Source organism: Callospermophilus lateralis, chromosome 20, assembly GCF_048772815.1.
Source record: "Callospermophilus lateralis isolate mCalLat2 chromosome 20, mCalLat2.hap1, whole genome shotgun sequence".
In the NCBI taxonomy this organism is placed as follows: Eukaryota; Metazoa; Chordata; class Mammalia; order Rodentia; family Sciuridae; genus Callospermophilus; species Callospermophilus lateralis.
This window is the reverse complement of record NC_135324.1, coordinates 14,670,471-14,697,187: the sequence shown is the minus strand read 5'-3', so window position 1 is coordinate 14,697,187 and position 26,717 is coordinate 14,670,471. Positions and strand designations below refer to the sequence as shown.

The window sequence follows — 26,717 nt, the reverse complement described above, 5'->3', positions numbered from 1 at the left end:
GTCATGTTTTCTCTCATGTGGAAACTAGAGAGAAAAATGCTTCCTCCCCACCTCCCCCAAAAAAGTGTGTGGGAATCTCATGGAAATCAAAGGGACATAAGGGACATCAGTAGAGGAGACCAAGGGGGACTGCCCAGAAGGAGGGGGAAGAACAGCAGTGGTACTGAGAAAAGAAATCCGCCAAAATATACTGTTCAATTGTGCGCATGTCCAAATATGTGACCACCAAGTCCCACAATTATAAATAATCATAATGCACCAATTTTAAAAAATAAAAAAATAAGACACATACATACCTAAAAAGAAACACAGGATCCCTTCTATGACTATGTGGACATCTCTGTATGCTTGAATAATACTTGACCTCTAGTATTTATCTGGGGCCTCCTTTCCGGATGTTTGCAATCTGTGGAATTGGTTTTTTCCCCCCTCTTTAGAATCATCATCCATGGGTAGTATGTGCCCTTCAAAGGCTTCTGTTTCTATTGTCTCTGTTATTTTTATTCTCATCGGATACTCTCTTCTCCTCCCTGGTAGGATAATTATTGACGGAGCCAATCTGACCATTTCTAATGTCACTATGGAGGACCAAGGCATTTACTCCTGTTGGGCTCAAACTGCTCTGGATAGCGTGTCCGAGATGACGCAAGTCACTGTCCTTGGTAAGTTGGCCGTGACTTTGCTGATTGTGCTCCCTTGTTCCGAGGTGACAAAGCCTAGGGATGATTATCTGAGCCCCTGCGCATCTACTAGTAGCTGGGGCTGTTCGTTTCAAAACCAACCCCACTTGGAATGAGCTCTCCTCCTATAGAAGATGTCAATTCATACTAAATTTCTTTTCCCTTCCTGGGTTAAGTTTGCCTGTGTCCGTGTGAGGTCAGCAATGCCATCGACAGAAAGAGAAAGCAAGGTGTGCTCATGCCCCTAGTAGCTCCCCCCAGAGCTCCCTACCCTGTCCTGGGGTGCATAGAAATGAGGCTATGAGGCTGCCGAGTGGAGCTGGATTAGCGACTGGAATGGTCTGGATTGGGATCTAGTGCTGGATGCACGGTGGCCATGCTGTGCACCGGAACCACACACGAAGCCCCCCACCAAGGTCCAGGGAGGGTGGGGAGGGATGTCAAGTGTTCTGCATGCCTTTGATTTTTAAAGTGATCATCCTAATTAGGGAACAGTGTGCACACTTCACTGAGTGTAATCAACGTGATCGCCCCTGAAATCACCAGCATTTATGGCCCTGGGCCCATCAACAGGATGTTTTCCAATTCCCTCTGTGGATCTGCTCCCCAGCAGCTCCGGGAAACCTGCCCTGTGGGGACAATATCAGCAAGTCATTTGCCATCTAGCTATCTTTGGGTACAAGCCCACAGGGAGCCCTGGGAGTGGCAGTGTGTGTGTGTGTGTGTGTGTGTGTGTGTGTGTGTGTGGCAGACACACAGACAATGATGCAATTTCCATTTATTCAGTTTCACTGGGCACCACTTAGTCTTTTTTAAAATTTTTTTTTCTTTTTTCTTTCTATCTATTTATATATTCTTATACCAAGGATTGAACCCAGGGGTGCTTAACCACTGAGCCACATCCCCAGCCCTTCTTATTTTTTAATTTTGAGACAGGGTCTCACTCATTTGCTTTGGACTTCTCTAAGTTGCTAAGGCTGGCTTTGAACTGTGATTCTCCGGCCTCCGTCTCTCAAGCCTCTGAGGTTACAGGCATGAGCCACTGTGCCCAATTGCTTAGTCTTTATATTAGCTGGTTGATGTTTCTTAAAAGCATTTGATTTTGCTGAAACTCCTTCATCATGCATCTAGATTGATCATGGTTATGAACAGGACTTTGTGTCCTTAGCATCCTGGTCATTGGAGTCACAGGTAGGTTACTAAGGGTGCTGTAGATTGGGAAAGAAATAGTCTCCTCTGGGGTCAGCAAGTAAAAACTGGGTTTACAGGTTGGGATTCCTGAAGTGAAGCCAACAGCCACCAAATTAGGTTCTACTGGGGGCGAGGGGTGAAATACAAAGTTCATCCCAGTTATAAGGGTATGAACTTGGCACAGTGACACTGTAGCTTTGGGCAAGATGTTTGGTGGTAGGTATGTGAGTTTCTGCAGGGTTCTGTATGCAGAAAGATGTAATCTTCGAATGACTCTCCTAACCAGATAGTAATGATTCACCAGACAAAATACGTAAGTATCAGATAAATTGGAGTTTATCGCATGCACCATGAGGATAGGAGTATGTATCAGGATCCATGAATTTTGCCTCTGAATGTTCTGAGTAACAACTGTGATACCAGCATAGGCTATGACCTGGTCTTTAGTATCACCATTTCCTTGCAAAATTTAAAGTTCTGTCTATACGATGAGTCTACCACTCTCCGGAACCATTGCATTTTGGTAATTTCAGATCAGTAGTGGTTTTGGTACAATTTATGTATAAAGTAATGTTCTAAGCTTTTTAGAATAAACTTAAAAATAATTTTTGAAGAATATTCTATGAGATAGGATACCTTTTTAAAAACCACTCCCTTGAGTTTGAATTCTACTTTTTTTCACTCCAATCTCCAGTTTAAAAAAGCATATTTCAATAACTCATGGTGATAAATGTTGATTAACCCACTGTTGTTTCTAAGACGTATATCCTAGAAAAAGATTTTATTTTATTTTATTTTTTTGTACCAGGGATTGAATCCAGGGATGCTTAATCACTGATCCACTTTTAATTTTTTTTTTTTTTTTTTAAATTTTGAGACAGAGTCTCACTAAGTTGTTTAGGGTCTCACTAAGTTGCTGAAGCTGGCTTTGAACTTGTAAACCTCTTGTCACAGCTTCCCTAGCTGCTGGGATTACAGGTGTGTGCCACCATGCCTAGCAAAAATAATTTTTAAAAGCACAGGTTAACCCATTTAGTCAGATGTCATTTCCCAAAGCCTTAACCTAAAGATGCTTCCGGAGTATCATTATCTAAAGTCTCAGTTGCAAGCTCATCAAATCTAGCTCCTTATGATTCTCAGGTGAGATTTTAATCTCAGATACAACACTCTGCATTCCTTGTCTCCAGAAACTTAAGAATTTAGTGGACTCTTAATGCTAAGTAGAAAACCAGATTTCTCTGTGCTCAGAGATTCAGAAACCTGGTAGTGAAAAGATACCCTCTTATTTTAGGCCCTAATATTTGGACACAGTCAGGGATGACACTTGAAAAATCAGAACGTTGCATTCTTAACTGGAAACAAAGCTTTTTGGCAAACGTCCATTTTCAACAATTCAGCGGCACTTAGCTGCTACTTTCCACTCAGAGAGAAAAGAGCCCTCTGCAAAGCGATGTTGGATAATACCCTCATTGTCTCCTTTGGGCAAAGACCAATATTCTAGAGGACTTGAGAAAATTAAGAGCACATTACCGAAGCAAGGACTATTCGAGATAAGATTTTTTTTTTTTAAATGTTGATTTCATTTTGAATATCCTAGAAATTTCTGTGTCCTTTAAACCTAGACATTCATCACCCCCTAATCAGCCTTCCACGTGCCTTCACACCAGTGCCAGGTCTCCGTCTTGTAATTCGAGGCGATAAAAGTGGCTATTGCACACCAAGAATATACGTTGTCATAAATTACAAAGGAAATCCAAAATAATTGCAGAAAAGAAAGGTCAAACTCATGTTCCCGAAAAATTAATTTTTCTTGCTTTTACATGATATTTATTCACATGATTGAAGTGCCAATATGTTTTTCACTTAGCATTCAGTCACAATTATGTAGAAGGCATCGTGGGCAATGCAGGAATGAATATAACAGGGTCCCTAATCTGGAAGATTTTTTTTTTTTTTTTTTTTTAGTCACACACAGGTGAGCAACGAGACCTCTAAAAGCATGAGCTGGAGGAAAGTAGATGGACCCATTTGGGACACATTATGTTTCCCAAACTTGATTGAGCATAATCATTCCCCAGGGAACGTGTTCACAAATGAGGTTTCCAGAGCCAGCTCCTTTGGTAACACAGAGATAGCACACAAAAGTATCCTTTATTCAAAACTACTCCTAAGTGAGCACACCTGTAATCCCAGCGGCTCGGGAGGCTGAGACAGGAGGATCGTGAGTTCAAAACCAGCCTCAGCAACTCAGTGAGACCCTGACTCTAAATAAAATGCAAAAAAAGGGCCGGGGATGTGGCTCAGTGGTCAAGTGCACCTGAGTTCAATCCCTGGTACCAAACAAACCAACCAACCAACAAAAATCTTCTTCTAAAAGAGTTCTGAGGCCCACCCACCATCAGTCAAGGTTGGCCCTTTGAGCACCACAGTTGGACAAAAGTGAAGTGACATGTCCAACTGCAGAACTGCTGGTGGGGGAGTGTCCCTCTGTTTGAAACAGAAGCTCCAGGCTGGGGAGAGTTGAATGGAGCAGGGTGGAAAGACCTGGGCCCAGAGAGGACAGCAGGTGGGCACTGGGTCTGAGCCAGGGAATCAGGGAATCAGGGAAGCAGAGGGCATGCACCTCCATTTTCCTTACCTTTGCCCTACTTTATTCATTAGATGCTCCGGATCCCCCAGAAAACCTTCACTTGTCTGAAAGAGAGAACAGGAGTGTCCGGCTGACCTGGGAAGCTGGCGATGACCACAACAGCAATATCAGCGGTAGGAAGACTTGGAATGATCATTTTCTTTAACCCACAGAGTCACATTGGAATAGCCCCTTTGAACACTTCCTGTTTTGTGTCAATCTTGGTAGACCTTCAGCCTAACCCACCTGTTCTAATGTGTTCCCCTTGTTCCTCCGGCCAGAGTATATCATCGAATTTGAAGGAAACAGGGAGGAACCTGGCAGGTGGGAGGAGCTGACCAGAGTCCCAGGAAAGGAGACCACAGCCCTGTTGCCCTTGGCCCCCTATGTGAGGTACCAGTTCAGGGTGGTCGCCGTGAACGAGGTCGGGAGAAGTCAGCCTAGCCCGCCTTCGGAGCATCATGACACACCTCCGGCAGGTGAGCAGGGTGTCTCCTCAGGTGTCTACCAGAATGTGCCTTTGGATCCTTCTTTGAACATTAAAAAAATTAAAATTTAATTAAAAATTAAATTAATTAATTAATTAATTTAATTAAAATTAATTCAATTAAAAATTTTTTTTAAAGTTGTATAGGATCTCAGATTTGTCCGGATACCTTGAATAGCTCTGTAAAGTAAGGAAGCATAAGGTGTTCAAAGTACACTGGTCTCAGAAATATTTACCTAGTTGTTGGGTAGACAGGAGGGTGGTCTGTGAGAACACAGCGCGGTGATGAGTTTCCACGTCACTTAAACATCATGCTTAAACCGGACCAGAGAGGAACTCTCAACTGAAGATCCACAGGTGGAGATGCGGGGGGTCCAATATTCTGATGTCAACTTTTGACTATGACACTCGGTTAAATTTTATTCATCTTATGCATACAAGTATTTCTTGTATCTTCTTGTGTAAGTTGGCAGAATACTCTTTATTTTTTTAAATCTCATGAATATAGATCTCAAATAATTTCTGTTGGTGAATTGGAATTGAAAATCAGTGTGGTTATAACATATATGATATATATATCACTGTGATTCAATGAAGTTGTGACACAGAGCCTTTATAAATCATTCAAGCAGGACTCTACAGGTGGATGTATATATATATATATATATATATATATATATATATATATATATACACACATATATACATGTGTATATATACATGTGTGTGTACATATATGTATATGTGTGTATGTGTGTGTGTGTGTGTGTATATATATATGGAGGGAGTTGGAGAGAAGGGCTGTGTGTGTGTGGTTCAGTGTTAAAGTGTCACTTCTTGGTTCAATGCCCAGGAGATTTTTTTTGTGTGTATATACATATATACTTTTTTACATATATATAATATATATTACATATATATAAAATACACACACACACACACACACACACACACACACACATCTCCTGGGCTTTGATCCAGGAGGGGCACTTTAACACTGAACCACATACGCACCTCTTTTTACTTTTTATTTTAGGACAGGGTGTCCCTAAATTGTTGAGGTGGGCCTCAAACTTGCAATCCTCCTGCCTTACTCTCTAGAGTCATTAGGACCTCAGGTGTGCACCCCTCTGTCCAGCATGATAGTTATTTTTTCCTGAGTGAAATAAATGTGCAAGGATATAATTCCTTTTTTGGACTGAGAAAAAGCAAGTTGAGATAACTGAATTTGATACTTGTATGATTTTAGTGTGCCTTGAACTCAGCACTCACCTCCTGCTTAGCTATTTCTAATACAGTGGATCCATCTGAATATATTTCATGGTGACATGACATGCTGTTTGCTGCCTCACGTCCTTAAAAGTCGGCTGATGGTGTTAATTCGTGAGCTTTAATTTTCTCCTCTCAGAAGTAAACATTCACAACATTTATATCGACCAACGATTCTAACGGAAAAAACACAGCAGGTTTAGAATGAAAAAGACATTTTCAAAGGACAGGTTTAGAATTTAAACAAGAAGGTTTAAACCTAAGATGTGTCCCAAACCCAGTACTACCCATTGGGTAGTTTTGGAGGGGAATAATACGGTGATTTATTTACTGGTTACAAAGTAAGGAGAAAAAATAGTTCGGTTGCTTGTCATTTTTCAGCTCCAGACAAGAACCCAGAAAACATAAGGGTGGAAGCATCTCAGCCCAAGGAGATGATCATCAAGTGGGAGGTGCGTATTCCGTGATGTGTTGTGGGTTTCTTGGGGCCTTTGGTTGCTCTCCCTTTTAGGTCTGCCTGCCGACTATAAGGACAGAGCAATGCATGTGTGCAATGCGAAGATCACTGTGATTCCATGAAGTTGTTTCACAGAGGTGGAGCCTTTGTGAATCATTCAAGCAAGACTCTACAGGTGGATGCGGTTGGTATCTTACTGAAAGTTTCAGATTCCCAGTCTTTTGATCATCCATGTTTAGATGCTCTCACTTTCAAAAGATACAGGAAGCCTTTCACTATGTGGCTTAGTAAGGGCAATGCCAATGGGTGGATAACCCCTGGCCACCCCACTTCTGCAAGTAACAATCACCAACCCCTGTGGCCATTTTGCATATTCATTTCTAATTCCTAGAGCATCAGTAACACTGTGTTCTAGCTGGAGAAACTGGGGTCCGAGATGATGTGAGATGGTGAGGGTCTCCCCACTTCTGCTCAGGCAGAAATGAACAAAGCCAGGATCAAGCTTGGTGTGCCAGGGCCCGTGGTGTAATGCCAGTGGCTTGGGAAACTGAGGCAGGGGAATCGCTAGTTCAAAGCCAACTTCAACAACTTAGTGAAGCCTTAACAGCTCAGTGAGACCCTGTCTCTAAATACAATATAAAAAGGATTGGGGATGTGGCTCAGTGGTTATGCACCCCTTTGTTTAATCCTCAGTACCAAAAAAAAAAGAAAGGCTAGGATTCAAACATGGGTATGTTTAGACATTCAGTTCTACCTCCCCCCTTCACGTATCCCTAATAAATGCTATTAAATAGACTTTACTCTTTAATTTGGGGAAAATTTATGTCTTCTGGGATAACTTCAGTTATTCTAGTATTATTTCCAAGTTTCTTCTATAGCAGCGAAGCATGTCAGTTTTCATCTAGAACTTAGACATATTTCATGAGGAAATAAATTGTCCTACCCGAAAAAAAGATTACCATTCAACCGTCTGATTAATCATAGGCCTCTAATATTGATTTCATTGAATTTTGCATAAATATAGGACATTTTAGAACATAGGCTAGAATATACTAATTTATTTTTCCACTTTATTGTAGGTATGATTTGTGGTAGAACTTTAAAATGTATAAAGTTCATTTCATTTTCTTTCCTTCATAGTCTTTGTATTCATTATGTACTCCCACGATCGAACCTTACAAATTATTTCAGCAATATTTTTATATAAACACTAACATTTTACTTCTATTTTTGTGATGTTAAATTTTGCAAATTTAAGATATGGAAATTTCTTTTAAAAATGGTACTTCTAAGAAACTAGATATATTCTATAATATTATTTTGTCTTTAAATTTGCAGTCACAGGGGCTGGGTGTGTGGCTCAGTGGTAGAGCACTTGCCTAGCATGTGTGAGGCACTGGGTTTGATCCTCAGCACCACATGAAAATAAATAAACAAAGTAAAGGCATGTGTGCATCTATAGCTAATTTTTTAAAAAAATTGCAGTTATAAATAGTTATTGCTACATTATCTTGATAATTTATGAGTCTGAAATTACGTTAACCATTTATTCTATTTTTAAAATTTATTTTTAGCTGTAGAGGGACACAATATTCTTATTTTTATTTATTTATTTTTATGTGGTGCTGAAGATTGAACCCAGTGCCTCACACATGTGAGGCAAGCGCTCTACCACTGAGCTACAATCCCAGCCCTAATCTTTATTCTTTTAGAGTATTTTGGTTTTATCCTCCCAAGTTCCATGGAAATTTCTAAGTTACATAGAACTTTCCAGAAGGTATAGATGTGGAACTGGTGAGATGACAATACTACTGTGTAATTTTCAGGTCAGTCCCCCAGAGAAGCCCATGTTCCACCAAAGTGAACTTCTGCATCTCTCCACTGGGAGCGCCATGGTGGTGTCAGGTGCATCTTTTGTACAGAGAAGCTGAGAGTTTAGTGCCCCCACCTGGGTGCCGCCCACTGACTCAGTAACAAGAGCAGGGAAGGAGTCTCCAGCTACCTTACAGCTCCTCTTCCTTATAAGTGACCCTTTGCTCCCAAAAGTTGCACAAGACCTAATTCATGTTCTCTGAGTGGGATGAGATTATCCCAAGAAAGTTTTTGTAGTTTGTCTTTGAAGAGCAAATCCCACGTGAATTAAGTGACTGGAGCTAGGAAGTAGACACAGGGATTTGGAACTAGACTGACAGTTACACTCATGTATGTAACTGTGTTTCATATTATTGTGAAGAATCACAATTCTGATCACTACTGACACAGCCAGCCATGTTGAAGAACATTCATTCATTGAGATTTGTTTTTTTTTTTGTTTTGTTTTGTTTTGTTTTGTTTTGCATGAATCATCTGTGAAGTTGTTAGAAAGAAGGTAGATGCCTGGGCGGACAAGCAGATACTGTATGGAGTTAGCTGACCCCCACCCCTAGCAACTGACTCACAAAATTATTCCTAGCTGCAAATGATCAAGGAGACACAATTTTTTTTTGAAAGTTGATCTTTCATAAGAGGATTAACAGATGAGCAGCAGAAAAAAGTGCCCTTAATTTCAGTGTGTTTTAGCATTAAATAGAATTCAATTCGAGTAAACATTAAATTTTAATTTAATCCTAGAATTAGTTTTCTTAGTTGGCATTACCTTTCCAAGTCTACTTTTCATGTATTAAGTAGACCATCAGTCACCCGTGTTGTTTAAGTGTTAAAAATATAATGGCCCGTTTCTCAGAATAGAAAAGAGCCCCCTATAGCTTAGTTACATAGATCAGAATAATTTTTACTTAGCAGTTCCCAACTATTCATAAGCATTATTTTATTCATATGAAATTTTCAACTTCTTTCAATAAATAACAAATATCTCATTTCAAACCCCCCCCCCCAAACCAACCAACCAACCAACCAACCAATTACCAAACTTTCTACCAATACTGGAAAGTAGAAGCTTCTTCATCTACTAGTTTGGTGAGCATGGTCAGCTTGTGTAGCTCCTGAAGGAACTTAGGTTAACAATTTCTGCTGAAAGTGTAATAAAATGATCCACCTGCTTTAACATGCAATTAGTAGACTCTAGTCAGATGATCTGGCGACTCCAGTTAGAAAAATGCATTCTTGAAAATTGCTATGAGAATAGATTGTAAAAAGTGTTCCCACTGCAAAAATATGATATTTTTGAGATATATTTTATATAATAATTTGAGGTATATTTGTGAGATACACTAACTAGCCCAATTTACCTTTTCTATAATGTGTGCCTTTCTTAAAACTACATCTTGTATAAAATAAATAAAATTTTTGTTAATTAAAAATAAATGAAAATGATCAAACTTTAAAATTTTTTTTTTAAATAGAATTAAGGCAGTGTGGCCATCTGTCTAGTTTCTAGGTAGAGCGTTAAAACCTTGATTGGCTCATGGTTTCTTTGAAAACATGTTAGCAGTGTAGACTCCTTTTTATATATACAATTGTACATGAAGATTCTTGCTAATTATCATTGACTTCTGGAGACTTCTTCCTCACGGGCAACACAGTACAGAGAAGTGAAGTGTTTTTCTCAGCTTTTTCTCTGCTGTGACTAAACGATCTGACCAGAACAATTTTTAGAGGAGGAAAAGTTTATTTGAGGGCTCAAGGTTTCAGAGGTCTTGGTCCATAGAAGGCCAGGTCCATTCATCAGGGATTGAGGTGAGACAGGAACATCATGGCGGAAGAGTGTGGCAGAGGGAAGCAGCTAACATGGAGGTGATCAGGAAGCAGAGAGAGAGAGACTCCACTCACCAGACATAAATATATACCCCAAAGCCAGGCCCCAATGCCCACCTCCTGCAGCCACACCCTATCGCTTCAGTTAATTACATCAGGGATTAGCTCACTGATGAGGCTAAGGCTATAACCCAATCATTTCTCCTCCAAACCTTGCTTTGTCTCCCATGTGAGCTTTCGGGGGATGCCACATCTAACCCGTAACAGCAGGCCTTGTATCTCTACTCCAGTCCTTCTGCTGTTCTCTTTTGGGGAGCTTCTTTGAGAATATTCTTATTTTAAAGCCAAATACGAAGCACGCTGCTGCTTCTTCAGAAGTCTGGTCAGCCAAGAACCTGTCAGCATAGCTAAAAGATTCTTCTGAGCACTCTCCAGTTTATTTTAAAATTTGCTAGAGAAATTTATTAAATTTACTTCTTTTCGTTGGAGCAAAGCACATATAAATTCAATAAGGTTATCTGTGCACATTTATTGTCAGGAGGGGCTGAAGGAAATTATCATTCTGGATTGCTCTGTGGAGCTAACAGCTGATTCATTTCTACAGCGCTAAAGTCCCTGGTGAATTTATATCCGGCTTGTATTAAAAATGTCTTGGAGTAAAGCTTTTCATTAAATGCAAGTATTAACAATGACTGTGGAATCTCTCAGAAAGTTTTTTGTTTTGCTTTGATTTTTTTTTTCCACACAGAAAATTTATTCACCTTGGAATAGGCATACAACTTAAAATTATTTGCTGAAATAAGCATGATACTTTCAACTTAATTCTAACTAATGCTTCTAATAAGTATTTTAGTAAATTAGATGGAATAAAAAAACCATTACAAATTCTGGAAGAACATTATATATGGTATTATTGAATCACCCACATATATAAAATGAAATTATTGTTAATGTAAATGAACTTTATATCTAGGATTAAAATTGTATTTTAAATGTATTTCGTACAACTGAATGGCTTAAATAAAATTCCCATTTTGTGAAATTAAATAAGTGGCTTAAATCACATTAATGTTTTTTAAATTAAAGTATTGCTTAATTAAAAGCTAGGGTGGGAATAATCAATTTCTTGTGTTAGAATTTTCTCCACCAAACACTTGTATACAGTAAAATAAAGTGGATGAGAGAGGCACATGCTCTTAAAGAATCCGAAACAGAATAGTTAAGAAGCTGCGGAATGATTAATGTATAAAGAGGAACTACTGCTACTGGGCTCTGGAGTATAAATGTGATTATTTTCTAGAATGAATGTCAGATAGTCTCTCTTCTGTCATGGAAGAAAGATGGAGCATGAGATTAGTGGAATCCTGTGGAGGAGAGCTCTCCTTGGAAAACAGTGGACATTCCACTCTTGACTCAAGAATCTGTGGCTACCTCTTTTTCATTTCTGCAAATTACGTTGGAGCGATAATATAATATATATATAATGGAAAGTTCCCACACCAGCTAAAACTTTCTGTGGAATGTATTTGTAAACTGTTTTCTAGATGAAAACTTTAAGATTTAACCAAAGAAACAGAATTCGGGCATTTCAAGAGTAAGCTTCCCCTTACTTAGGAAGGCACAGGACTGATTTGCAAGCATGAACTTAAAGAATAACAGTAATATTTTACAACTGTTCTGACCCAAAGAAGAGTATTTAAGATCTCAAAAAAAAAAAAAATGATCCTCTTTTGTAGCATTTTTCATACCACTTAGGATGGATGGCTCATCACTGACTCTGGATCAACATGTCTATGATGACATCAAATGGGGTGTTTCTTTTTATTGGTACAAGACAGTCATGTATAATAGAGGGTTCACTGTGGCATATTCATACATGCACCTAACATACTTTGGTCAGTTTTATTCCCCACTATTTCTCCTTGCCCTCCTCCCTGCCCTGACCCCCTTTCTTTACCCTGTTACTACTGGTCTCTCATCTATTTTTTTTTTCTTGTTACCGAGGATTCAACTTAGAGACACTCAACCACTGAGCCCCGTTCCCAGCCCTATTTTATGATTTATTTAGAGACAGCGTCTCACTGAATGGCTTAGTATCTTGCTTTTGCTGAGGCTGGCTTTGAACTTGGGATCCTCCTGTCTCAGCCTCCCAAGCCTCTGGGATTTACAGGCAGGGGTACACTGCTGTCATGAAATCCCTCTTTTCCCTTTTTCTCTCTAGTTTCTGCATATGAGAAAAAAACACTTAACCCTTGTCTTTCTGCTTGGGACTCATTTCATTCAACATGATGTTCTCCAGTTCCACCTACTCACCTTTGAGTGACAGAATGCCATTCTTCTTCTTCATGGCCGTGTAGAACTTCATCCTGTATGGGTACCTTTTCTTGACCTATTCATCGAATGTGTTTTGGCTTCTATTTTAGCCTTTGAAATCCATGGAGCAGAATGGGCCAGGCCTGGAGTACAGAGTGTCCTGGAAACCCAAGGGAACCTCAGAGGAGTGGGAAGAGGAAACGGTCACAAACCACACCTTGCGGGTGATGACAGCTACCGTCTATGCACCTTATGACGTCCAAGTTCAAGCCGTCAATCAGCTTGGTGCTGCACCTGAGCCTCAGTCAGTGACCCTGTATTCTGGAGAAGACTGTAAGTGTTGTACCCGAAAACCCCTTAGCACTCAGGAACAGTTTTTCCTGAGCATAGTGCATTTATGTCCACAAGTATTTTGAGCACCTACTGCATACAAAGAGAATATAAGAGCTGGAAATGGTCAAAGAAATAACTTTCAGGTTGCGTGCAGGATGGTTGATCAATACAGGGTGCTGAAGAAGTACTTGGGAAGTTTCAACTTTGTTTTCCCAGAGAAACGTTCTCTCTCTATTTTGAAAAATCAAAAGACCTGAAATTATCACTGAGCTCAGTTAAGCAATACAACTGTCCTGAACTTTTAAAGGTCTTTAGTTAGCTTTGCCCTTCCTTTTGAAGGACTTCCCAACAGCTCTCTGCTGCCAAGCCATGAACCTCACCTGTCTGTCTGGAGACTTCTTATTACAAATAAGGCACAGACCCAGATCTGTATATAGAATTGTACACACACACACACACACACACACACACACACACACACTCATGTTCACATGCAGCAGTTAGGAGGCACTGGTGATATGATCATATTACTAATTGCTAATAGCATTTGAACTGCTGCAAGCATGACTAGAAAAAGAGAAGTCTCTGTGTTCCATATCATTACAAATGGGGAGTTATTTTCATTATCTCTTTCAGCATCACTTGCTCTTCAGATTCTTCTACTCAAATAGAAAGAGTGGAACACAGCACTTAGGACCTGTTAGCCCCGGATGCACATCTTGGGTTTATTCCTTGTTATTAATCTTAAGAAGAGGATAATGATAGCAATCTCATAAGGTTACTCTAAGGATTACATGGGTTGGCTAATTTAATCTTTAGAATAACCCTATGAACCGTGCCTGACATACAGCATGTGTTTGATGAGTGCTTTTGTTTTTAATATTTGATTAAACGAATTCCCGAGTCGTATTTTATAATGCTGGTGTAGCTCATTTGCTTTAAAGGACAAGATGGCCACAGGATGTTTCCCGGTATGTTGTTTTAAATTCCCTTTACATTTGCCCCCATGACAAACCTCCAGAGAGCCTCATGTCTTAGTTTTTGTATGGGACATTCTCTTCCAGGAACCCATTTGGGCTGAGAAACTCCTCTGGAACGAGGAAATCTGGTTTCCATTCAGATTTAATTTCACGAAAGTCTTGTCCCTAGATTAAGCAGTATGAGAATCACCTCTAGGGAAGGATTGTCATCTTTGTGTTTAGAGGTGGTTAAAAAAGCTCATCAACCTTCTGTGCTTAACAGATCCCGACACCGCACCAGTGATCCATGGGGTGGACGTTATAAACAGCACGTTGGTGAAAGTTGGCTGGTCAACAATCCCCAAGGACAGGGTGCATGGACATCTGAAAGGATACCAGGTCTTCATCACCCCTTTTCTTATTGTTCTGTTTGGGTCTCTCCTGAGCCATGTGAGCTAATTTTGGAGGAAGCCAAGAGAGAATCTGCTACCGCGGTTGATGTGTGATGGATAGGTGAAAAGGCTCATGTTTTCATTGCAGATAAATTGGTGGAAAACGAAGAGTCTCTTGGATGGAAGAGTGCATCCCAAGGAAGTAAACATTCTGAGATTTTCAGGACAAAGAAACTATGGAATGGTCCCTTCCCTAGATCCCTTCAGTGAATTTCACTTGACCGTCTTAGCCTATAATTCCAAAGGTGCTGGTCCCGAGAGTGAGCCTTATATATTTCAAACACCAGAAGGAGGTAAGAAAATAACCAAGGTAGGGGTTGGGGTTGTGGCTCAGTGGTAGAGCGCTTGCCTGGCATGCGTAAGGCATGGGGTTTGATCCTCAGCACCACATAAATATGAATAAATAAAATAAAGGTATTGTGTCCACCTACAACTAAAAAAAAAAAAAAAAAAAGAAAAGAAAAAGAGAAGAACCAAGTAGAATAATAGTTTTAACAATGGGAATTGCCCAGTGGCCTTATTAAACATGGCCTACCCTATTAATAGTTAATGCATACTTGTTTGAGTTAACTCCTCAATTTCTGTAACAATTTGTAATCTAATAGGGGCTTACTAGGAACTTACCACTTTTGCGAGTGTTTGTTCATGACCTTGTGTTTTCTAGTGCCTGAACAACCAGCTTTTCTCAAAGTCATCAAAGTCGATAAAGACACTGCCACTTTATCCTGGGGACTACCTAAGAAACTAAACGGAAACTTAACTGGCTATCTGTTACAATACCAGATAAGTAAGTAGCAATTTGCCTCAGGGTTCACTTGCTTGTAGGTCACTTTTTAACAGGATGATTTGGCATGCTGTATTAAAGACCTAACAATCACCTAATGCCATGTTTTGGAGGCTGCAATACTTCCTTTATAGCACACAGGTCTGTAAAGTCACTTGCAGGAACATTTCAGCCCCGACCTGTTTTTATAATTAAAGTTTTATTGGAACACAACCATGACCATGTCCTCTTATTTATATATTGCAACATAAAGAAGATTCGAGGGGCTGAGGTTGTACTTCAGTGGCAGAGCCCTTGCCTAGCATGCATGAGGCACCGGGTTCGATTCTCAGCACTGCACATAAATAAATAAAATAAAGGTCCATTTTGACAACTAAAAAATATTTTTAAAAAATTGAAAGAGAAGAAGATTCAAAGCACTATGACTCTCATACTGCACTGTCTCATCTGCCTGGAATACATGGTTCTGGTCTCAACCCTAAACGTACTTGTGTGTGCAGAAGCCTGTATCTCCATCACTCTGCTTCAGGTAACACGGAGAGGACCAAAGTGTTGTCTTTGGATCATGACTCAGAAAATAATCTGCCCATATGCTTCTGTGCCATGAGACTGAAAATGTTTAAGCAAAATTAGATCATTTGGAAATCGTAGGACATCCTTGCTATAACAATCTTCTCATCTAAGCATCAAGTTAAATGGAAAATCTGGGGCTCAGACCACAGAAAACTTACACAGTAGCCTAACAGTGAGGATTTTAGAATTTGAGGGTGTGAAATCCTGTAAGGTTAAAAAAAAAAAAAAAAAAAGAAGAAGAAGAAATCCAGTCTAACGGGCTTAGGAAAGCCAGCCCATCAGAGCTCCGATGTGCTACTCATGCATCACTTAAAGATCTTGCAGCTTTCGCAGCAATGACTTCTGCAGAGTTGGGCGCATGTATTTAGCTACTTGTAAGCCAGATTCAAATGGAAGTAGCATTTTTAGCATTTTTGAATGCTTGCTGTATAGCAAGATCATTACCCAATACACTCTCTGCATTATTTTATTAAAATAATAATAAAAAAAAACAACTAAGATCTGTACTGTCAGTATTCCATGGAAGCAAGAATTGGGGCGTACCGAGCGCACTTACCTGGGGGCATATGTAACTTCATTGTAATTCAAGGAACATACATACTTATTTGGTGACACACATTAAACTAGGAACCATATAATCATTGTCTAAATTGTCCCTCCAGGAGAAGATTAAAAGTACTTAAGTCAAGGATGCAATGAAAATAATGGGGGAAAGTCCATCATTTTTAATGAGTACTATGAAGGTGGCTGGTTCCAATATGGCATAGCGATTAGGAATGCAATCTCTGGGGTCAAACGATGATGGTTTATGCAAATCTCGGTTTGCCAATTACCGACCCTAGATCTGGGCAAAGTGTTTATTCTGGATCAATCTCAGTCATCCCCCAATGCCTGAGTAATCAGTAATCCCATCTATACCCTAAGATCGGATGAGTCAATAGTTATGAATAATTAAAATGACTCCGTGTGTAACTCAGGCATATGTATAAGCAAAACTAAGGGGTGGTGTCACCTGAGTAATGTGAAATGTGAGGCATCATTATCTCGGTTTCTTCCTCTAGTCAATGACACCTACGAGATTGGAGAATTAAATGCTGTCAACATTTCAACTCCAACCAAACCCAGCTGGCGTCTCTCGAACCTCAATGCAACCACCAAGTACAAGTTCTATTTGAGAGCTTGCACCTCCAAAGGCTGCGGGAAGCCCATCACGGAGGAGAGCGCCACCTTGGGAGAAGGGAGTAAGTACCCCAGCCTTCTGCACCTTGTGTCTTGACACATCCGTGGTCCTAAAAAAGAAATGCACCATGCACTCATGGGAAATGAGGAAAGATTGCAGTCCAAATCCCTCTGACCTTCTGTTTCCCGTGAGCATAGGCATGGAATTTACTAACACTGTTGGCAAAGTTCACACGGATGAGTTATGAACAGCAGCAATCAGACCCCAGCCGAGCCTACACTAAGGCCAGGAACCGTAATTATTCTTAATTAAAGTAGGAGACACGAGGTCATAAAGTCATTCACGAGGTTGGTGGAGGGATATTTTTTCTTTGAGTAATGAATCCATAAAGAATAATATTTATCTTTTTGCCTCAATAGGCATTTTGCAACACAAGAGATAATGTGTCTTATTTCCAGACCTGGATTCATATCATGCATAGATGTATATGTCTATTTTGTTTTACTATCTGGTGGTTGATACCAACTACCTGAATGGAAAGTGGCTCACCAATTATGATTTCACTTGCAGTTTAATTCTCCTTATTCAACTAGACTTTTCTTTTCATTCCTATCTTATAACCACATTTTCCTTCCTGAATTATTTCTCCTTTTATGATGTTAGCGGTGTTCTTCCTAATTTTTTTTTTTTTTTTAATACCAATAGGCACCAGCAGAGAAATAAGCTGGCAGAGTAAAGGGAAAAGCATCAGAGGAACTGGTGTATTCACTAAGAAGTTAAGAAGGACTTCTGAAGGGTTCAGGCTGGGCAGGCATGGGGGGATTTGGTGGAAAAAGAAGCAGTGGGTGTTGGGGAAGGGAAATACATGCATTTGTTTAGCATGTAGCAGGTGGCAAATATCATTCTGTTGTAAATGCTTTTCCAAATTGTAGATTAGAAAAACAACAGGTTCAGGGGGAAGAAATACCAAGGAGAAAACAGTAAAGAAGAACATTAAATTGTCTATAGTTTATTAAAGAGAGATTTTAAATAGACACAAGTTTGTGAATCACCATAAATCAGTGTGTTTCTACCTCTTCTTGTTTCTACTTGATCTTCTTTGTTTTCTTTTTGGTAATGGGGATTGAACTCAGGGGCACTCAACCACTGAGCCACGTCCCCAGCCCTATTTCATATTTTATTTAGAGACAGGGTCTCACTGAGTTGGCTTAGCACCTCACTGTTGCTGAGGCTGGCTTTGTTGGGATCCTCCTGCCTCAGCCTCCCTTTGCTGCTGGGATTAAAGGTGTGCACCACCACACCCGGCTTCTACTTTATCTTGTTAACAAAAGTTTTATGTTCTTCCCAAATCTTTAAACACTTAAGACTCCCTTAAATAGGAAGAAGATACATTCAGATAACCCGCAAAGTCATCCAAAAACTATTCCCAAGGGAGAATTGAACACTGAGTGCAATAAACTGATTTATCTTCCCATAAAATTTAAACTAACTTCAAGAGGGTGGCTGGACCCTTTCTAGTGACTAAAGGATCCTATTTATTAGGGATTCAAACTGGCATCCAGGGTTCCATTCAGAGATGAGAAGTCATCAGCTAAATACATCCTCTAAATATATCCAAATAAATTCCGTTATTTTTAACAACAGGTTTGAAGGCGCAGAAATGGTTGTTGGATAGAAACAGGAACATGAGATTCATGGGAAATGCTAGTCTGATTCTTGCCAATTTGCAGCATCAAAGGAAAAAAAAAATCACACAACTGCCTCACATATGTTGCACATTCTAGCATGTAGGTTGAAAATTTGGGGCTGGGTTGCATTCATGTTTGACAAATTGGGGTGTGCAGGATGGAAATGCCGTGTGTGTGATTTTAACTGGTGCTACATCATCTCTCTGCAAACTAAAGATATCACTAATGTTCTCTAGTATCTTAAAGCAGAGTTCTTCACTGTCTTATGTGTCGATAATATAAAAATGTTCCTTACTAGAATGTTTGCACTCTTTTTCAGGAATTTTCATTTTCAATTACCAGCTACTGTTCCCTTCCCCAGTTGACACTGATTTCTCTGCTGTAGACATGTCTTGCCATATGTCTTATCCTTACCCCCTCCCACACACACACACTGGGTTTCAACATGATCTTTGCAAAAAAAAAAAAAGTATATTTCTGCCGAGGAGATGCATCTTGGCATCATTAGGTACTGCAAAAATGATACCTTTTGTGCAAATTGGAATCTACTACTGCATGTCTCTCTTCTTCTTGCTCTGCCTACATAGCCCATTTTAAGATGGTTTGGTGCTTATTTATACTGTGTTATGTCATAGACATGCTTTTTTTTTTAAAAAAAAATGTCCTCTGGTTTTTGCTCCAATTTTCAGGTGACTCCCATTCCATAATCTGAGAGAGGGAAAAAAAACGAAGTTAATTAGAAATATTATTTTGTGTGATTAGCTGTTTCAATAAATCATATGCTTTTCTCTATTTTTTCAAAAGTTTGAACTACTTAACATTATACTAATATTTCTTTTTTTCCCAGGCTCAAAATTGATTGCATTCTATTTCAACGTTGATTAATCCTAAAGGCTTTGCTCAGCTATATAACTGTCCTTATGTTGTCCAGGGTGCCACTTTAAATAAAGGCTTTCAGTCGTTCATTAACTATATAAGCAATTTGTATTCTATAGTGAAGTTATAACCAAATATTGAAGGTAACATATACCCATTTGAGACAGAGTTTTTATAAGTCCTTATATTCTAAATAAGGAACACTTTATTTCATGTATAAATTGTTATATCGTTTTCAGGTTTGCATTTATAAAATTGAGTTGATTCCTAGCAAAACTATAAATTAAATGCAAAAATAGTTTACATATTTGGTTGCAAGATCAGAAATTTTATGTATTTAATGAAACTTGAAATGAAATTTAATGAAACTTGAAATGAAATTTAATGAAACTTGTCTCATTTTCATCTGTTACTCTGAGGTTCTACCATCAATGTATTGACATATCGATAATTCTTTTTGGAAAATTATTAATTTCTCATACCACTTTCAAAAATGTCAGTGAAACCATTCCATTTAAACGTACCTATAAACCTGCACTTTATGTAGCTTAAATTTCCACTAATTTCAAATATTTAATATAAAACCATATTATGATGCTATTCCATCAGTATTTATAGAGAAGATCGAGTTGAAAAGAATATGTATGTATTTATAGGTGTATATGCACGTGTATATAACTATATGTACATACATAATATAGTGATTTAGTATTTAGTTATTTTAAATATATTTAAGTAAAATCATAATGCCATATGCTGTCAATTATAAATCAAACAGGCCTTTGTCATTTCCCCACTAGGTCTATGAAAATCCAAATTGGACATTACAGAATATAACTTCTTTGAAGTCTGTGTTTGGGTTTGAACCACTCACATGACCGGGCAGATTTATAGACCATTCCATCCACAACCTATCATCTCAAGAGCCCATGAATCAAACTCATTTCATTTATTCATTTCAGCATATTAAAAAAAACCAAGTCTTGAAATGTTGATATTCTCATTCATTCCATTATTCAAGACCTATTTAAGAAAATGAAATGCTAAAATGGCTTGATTTTTTTTTCAATCTCACGTAACAGATTTTTTTTTTTAACCTGTCATATCCTGCCTTTCAGTGATGACATAATTTATATGATTTCACTGTGTACCTTTCTCAGGTGTCAGGAAGATGACAGAAGGAGTAAATCTTACTCAAAAGATTCACCCCGTAGAGGTATTTGAGCCGGGAGCGGAACATATAGTTCACCTCATGACTAAGAATTGGGGTGATAACGATAGTATTTTTCAAGATGTAATTGAGACAAGAGGGAGAGGTGAGAAATGAGCTTCTGTTTGGGGTAGTCTTAGGCCGTCCCTCTGTGTCCTGTGAACTCAGTTTACATTTCACATTAAAGACAAAAACCAGAGAGTCCACTCGCTCCGAAGGGCATCGTGTCCATTTTCATTGCCACAGCATTTTAAAATCATCCAAACGAAAAACACCCCGCACTCGTCCAGTTGATCCCTAGGGTTTCTACCAGAGTTGTTGCTTAAAAATACCTCCTGCTAATTAACGCATGTTAATCACGAAAACTAAGAGGAAAACAAGAACCCAACCCCAGCTCCCAGAGGCTCCATGGCGTTGTGCTAATAACCAAGTCAGCTCCTGCTTTCTTTGCCCCTCTGCTTCTTGCCTACTGACCGTCACCTGCCTCCACTGTTCTCTCTGGTTTTCCTCCTAATCAAAGCAACTTATTATCAAAGGCCCTTTCTTAATAAATATGGAATGATTCCTTAGTGTCCACCCCCGCCCCCCCCACCCCCCCACCCCACCCCCCGCCAAGGAAAGACCCTCAGATCACCCTTCTTCTGGGATCATTCCAAGGAAAAATAATATTGATGTCATTTTGGTTGTTTAAAAAAAAATTCTGATTTTCCCCCCAAAGTGATGTGATATATACATACTGTTCCTAGCGTTCAGCGTTGTGACTTCTTTTCGTACGACAGAATATGCCGGGTTGTATGATGACATCTCCACTCAAGGCTGGTTTATCGGACTGATGTGTGCAATCGCTCTTCTCACACTGATTCTGTTAACTGTTTGCTTTGTGAAGAGGAATAAAGGTGGGAAGTATTCAGGTAAGACTGTTTCTTCCTGAGTGATTTTTAACAAATGGTGTTTTCTGGGATGCATTCTTCCGAAACCTTTATTTTATATTGCACACCAAAGTGAAACTTAAGCAAATTCCATAAATATACTAGAGGGAGAATATTGCTGAACTAACCAACTAAAGAGAATATGTGCGGTCTATCCTATTATCTCTAAGTACTTAGTTGCTCTCTAGTTTCTAGTATTTAAAACAGGCTCTAATATGGCACATAATAGTTCCACGCTTTTATTTTCTGTCCATAAAATAACTGAGATATTAAGGACATGTATTCATAAATCACACAGGTGCTTTTTTATTTTTTAATTTAATTTTTATTACTGCATCATAATAATGCATAAGAGTGGGTTTCATTATTATATGCACCTAGCATCATAGGGTCACAATCTTCTGTGCACCTAGTGTCATGGGGTCACAATCATTCATGCACCTAACATCATGGGTTCACTGTCATCCAGACACATGACATCATTGGGTCACAATCCTATATACACATAGCATCAGTTTAATTCCTCAGGACCTCCCCCTAGTCTATTTTCTCTACTGGTTTTCCTTCTATAATTATGAGATGTCCTACCCCTAATTCTCCGCATCCCTCTAGCTTCCACAAATGAGAGGAATGTCCCAAGAACAAGTGACCCCTGTACCCAACTATACTATGTTTCTGTATACATACATGATTCTGACGTTTTTGTTCTAGTGCCTTCCGGAGCTCTGGCTCCACTACTCCATGTTGCTTGAGTTAACCATTGCATTGCCTTGGCCATGCATGCGTAACACTGTGGTGCTATTTACCATGACATCTGTTGGGTACCCCACCTCTTGAATTCATGGTATATTCCATATAAATAGAAAGCATTCTAGTTTTTTTTCTATAATGTTTGCTTTTATTTTAATTGCATTCACCTTTCAAACTTATTTTGTCTTTTTCGAATATATGCATTATCATAAATAATTTTGCTTAGAATTCATCCTGCTTTTTATAGGAGGGAAGGTTTAGATCCCACAACTACTTGTTATTAGCAAGTGGTTCCTCCAGCAAATGTTTATTGGGAATCCATCATATACATAGAACCATCAAGGGCACAATTTCCATGGATAATTGGTGCAGTTATGCATCTCAGGTTTTTCTCTCAATTATGAATTATATTTGTGATGACTCATGAATATTCTACATCTTTCATTGGAAACTTTTAAAGAGATTTAGCATTCCTCTTTGGGTAGCCTCAACAAAAAAACTATTAGTGAAGTGCGGACTCATCTATTTTTAAAGAACTTCCTCAAATCATGCCCTTAAAAAAAAAGAAAAAAAAAAAGACAATCCATCTTTTCAAATTGAATGAAAACTAAGAGAATCGCCTGGACAGTACTGGTACTAAGTGCCAAAAAGGAGGACGGTTTATTTCCATTTTCCAAGAAAAGGGAAACCATGACTTGTATCTCACAGTTGAAAATAAATCTAAATTTCAAAATGTTGCAGTAGCCCTTGATAATTTGTTGTTGAGGCAATTTTAGTAAGACAGTGATACAGAGTAATTAAATGATTGATTTCTTTTACACATGTTAGTTTCATGTCAGATTTGAGAGGGCATCTTGAAAATGTTTGGATAGTAAAATGAATATTAACTAATTTGGTCTTCATCGAGGGGCCAGTATAAAGTGACTTTTTCAAGATGTGTGGACAATATTATATCAAGTAGTCTCCCGAAGATTGGCAGCATACTGACGGCATAATGAAAACTACATACAACCCAGATAATTCCTTTTCTTTCTTATCACTGGTTTCAGAAAACCTGGAATTATGCTGTTCTTTTTGATTCACCGCCTTTCCACTGCACTGCCAAAGTGTCATGAGCAAATTTTTGCATTATCCACATCCCTACTTTTTTATTTTTTATTTTTCAGTGAAAGAAAAGGAGGACTTACATCCGGACCCAGAAGTCCAGTCCGTGAAAGATGAAACTTTTGGTGAATACAGGTAAATGGTAACCTGCCTTTTCAAAATGCACATATTCATCAGGTGTACTAAAGGTGCAAAAAAGTGCATGTCTTACAAGGACACTGCTGTTACTTAGCTGGAATATCTGCTTGGAGTGGATCAAGTATCTTAAAATCACTCTTTAGCGTGGCCACAGTGAACCTCGGTCACATTCACTCTTGTATCCACAGACACATGCGTATACCTTCCATGCACCTACAAAGGTAAATAGGTTACAAACCCAGCCCTCTAGGTAACACAAGTCCGTGAGGGAAAGATACTTATAGATGCAAATAACTGAAATTAACTAGTTACACAAAAGGGAAGGGATTTCTGCCTGGGTGGATTCTGCAGAAAGAAATATCCAAAAGAGATAAGGTATGCCATAAAGGATGAGAAGATTGTGTCGCTGTAGCTGCTGGGCAGAGCACGGCCAAACATACAATGGTATATAAGGTGCCATACATGGGAGAAAGAGCAAGAAATGAAGTGTAAATTAGGGGGCTCTCCAGGATGTGCTGGGACTCCTTTTCAGCCAGGCGTGGTGATGCATGCCTGTAATCCCACCAACTGGGTCGACTAAGAAGGATTGCAAGTTCAAAATCAACCTGGTAAGATCTTGTATCCAAATAAAAAATCAAAAATGGTGGGGATGTGGTTCAGTGGTAAAGCAATCCTGGGTCTAATGCCTAATACTGTCAGGGAAGAGGGGAAACAGAGCACACCCCAGTGACCTACTTCCTCAGCTACTCCCCAACTGCCTACAGTTACCACTCACTAGTACATTAAATTATTAAGCCATCGAATGAATTAATCCACCGATGAGATTATAGCTCTCATAATCTAATCATGTCACCTCTGAATATTCCTGCATTGCCACAAGAACGTTTACAGGGATCCCTCATATGCAACCTAAAGTAAGCCCGGCTTACTCCTGGTCACTTAGGAGCATCAGGGCTGGATGAGGATCCAGGGTCCACACAGCAGTGTAAACAGAACCTGGGAAATGGAGCCCTGGCTCCACATTTCCCTCTTGAAAGTGACACAGGCAACTTTACTGAGTTTTCTTTGGCCAAAGCAAGTTACATGTGGAGATGAATAACTCTGTGTGCACAGGAACTACCACCATGCCATGTTCCCAGAAGGCTGAGGTTAGATATTTGATGAATAGCACTGGTGTATACACACATCAAAAATCTATATGTTTAAATTAGATTTTTTTCTGAATCATTGCTTTTTCAGGTTTTATAAATTCATTTTTTCTGATATTCATCTTTTAAAACTAATTGGTACTTTTTAAAAAATCCTTGATCAGAAATTTAGAAAATCGTATCACTATCTAGTTTGCTAAATTCAATTTGCTTCTCTTGAAAAGCAAAACCCACCCTATTAATAGACGTACAGCATTTATGTTTTAAAAATACCAACCTTTTCTTCTTATTTTCAGTTTAACATATCTGAATTTGTTAACGTTTATCCGTTGGTTATTTCACAGACTTTGAGAACATAGTGCCTCTTGGCCAATCAATGGGTTGAATCTCTATATGCCCCCCTACCCACCCACCCCCAAGCTCCTGAATTTAAGAGAAACAGAAATGTTGACAGTGATAGAAAATCATTTCTCCATTACTGAGAAAGGTGCAGCTCACTGATTTGTGAAAATGTTCTCTGAGCTTCACGTCCCTACCTGTCTCCCATGCTAATAAGGATCCCTGGAGAATTCTAAAGCCTGTTGGCACCAGGGAGAAGGTCTTGCTTCCGATGTCTATGATGAGTACTGGATTCTGTTGAACCCTTCTTTTTTAACTTCCCAGTGACAGTGATGAGAAACCCCTCAAAGGAAGCCTCCGGTCCCTCCATCGGGACATGCAAGCCACGGAAAGTGCTGACAGCTTAGTCGAGTACGGAGAGGGAGACCAGGGTCTCTTCAACGAAGACGGATCGTTTATTGGCGCTTACACGGGGTCCAAGGAGAAGGGGTCTGTGGAGAGCAACGGAAGCTCCACCGCAACGTTTCCACTTCGAGCATAAACACCACCCATGCAAACGAGGTCCTGTGTCACCCCGACCTTCCATGTGCATCTGTCCAAGGGAGCAAGAACGTTCACGTAGGAATAGAAACACGCCTGCAGATTGGCATCCCCAGTGCCACGCGCTGCAGATAGGTGGAGAATAATAACAGCACTGCCTTCAAAGGTGGAACACCAGACACTTCAGGCCACCTCTTATTTTTTTTGCTTTACTTTGCAGGTGCTCACAATGCAGAACACAACAACAGATCCTGGGTTTAGATCCACCTCCTCTGAATCCAAAGCACCCCTTGAGCACTCCACATCGCCTGATTTTTTTTTTTTCCTGTTCACTGTATGCATTGATTTGCCACCTTTGGGTTTAATCTCTGTGTACACTGGTATTCAGTCTCTGAGAACTGTCTGGGTGACTTTGCTTCCTTGCAGGTTCAAAAGATCCTAAGCAAACTGGTTATTTAAAATGTAAAAAAAAAAAAAAATGAAAATGAAAAGAAAAAAGAAATATGAATATCTTATTAAAACAATTCCTTGAATATATACAGTCTGAATTTATTATTTAAATGTTAGTAGGAAAAAAAAAAGTCTTAGGTAAAAAAGCAACTAGTATTTATTGAGCTCCTAACTCTTTGCCCCAGAGATGGTCATGTTTAAAACAGAGTTATAACGTTTTAATTTCAATATCAATTTTTTTAAGAAAAAAATTTTTTATCAGTTATGACATTCAGAAGCATCTTCATTTCTTGTTCATTTTTAGCTTTTTTTTTTTTTTGTGGCACTAACTTTAGCTTCAAAGGTGCAGTGGTCAGAAGGTCCTTGTACAAAGAACAGGTGTCATGTGTAGTACCTGGTTCTGAATTCTAATAGGCATTTCTATGTCATCATGTCCCAGTTGGTCACTGTGACCTTTTTTTGTTTGTTTATGTGGTGGTACATTGGCATATGTTTCATGAATGCATTGTACAGATTATGTTAGTATTTCCACAATTTAAAACCAT

General features: G+C 39.1%; 1 protein-coding gene across 1 annotated transcript in view; it reads left to right on the top strand.

Annotated features, from left to right (window-relative positions):
* The window catches only part of Chl1 (cell adhesion molecule L1 like), a 75,705-nt gene extending 49,457 nt beyond the window's left edge, over positions 1 to 26,248 (top strand). Inside the window, exons 14-25 of the mRNA XM_076841034.1 lie at positions 538 to 662; positions 4,533 to 4,634; positions 4,782 to 4,979; positions 6,638 to 6,708; positions 12,830 to 13,052; positions 14,295 to 14,410; positions 14,552 to 14,756; positions 15,128 to 15,250; positions 16,882 to 17,061; positions 21,554 to 21,685; positions 23,620 to 23,692; positions 25,507 to 26,248. Coding sequence (XP_076697149.1) covers positions 538 to 662; positions 4,533 to 4,634; positions 4,782 to 4,979; positions 6,638 to 6,708; positions 12,830 to 13,052; positions 14,295 to 14,410; positions 14,552 to 14,756; positions 15,128 to 15,250; positions 16,882 to 17,061; positions 21,554 to 21,685; positions 23,620 to 23,692; positions 25,507 to 25,723 — 1,765 coding nt within the window. The 3' untranslated portion in view covers positions 25,724 to 26,248. The remainder of the gene's footprint in view (positions 1 to 537; positions 663 to 4,532; positions 4,635 to 4,781; positions 4,980 to 6,637; positions 6,709 to 12,829; positions 13,053 to 14,294; positions 14,411 to 14,551; positions 14,757 to 15,127; positions 15,251 to 16,881; positions 17,062 to 21,553; positions 21,686 to 23,619; positions 23,693 to 25,506) is intronic.
* The last annotated feature ends 469 nt before the right edge of the window (positions 26,249 to 26,717 follow it).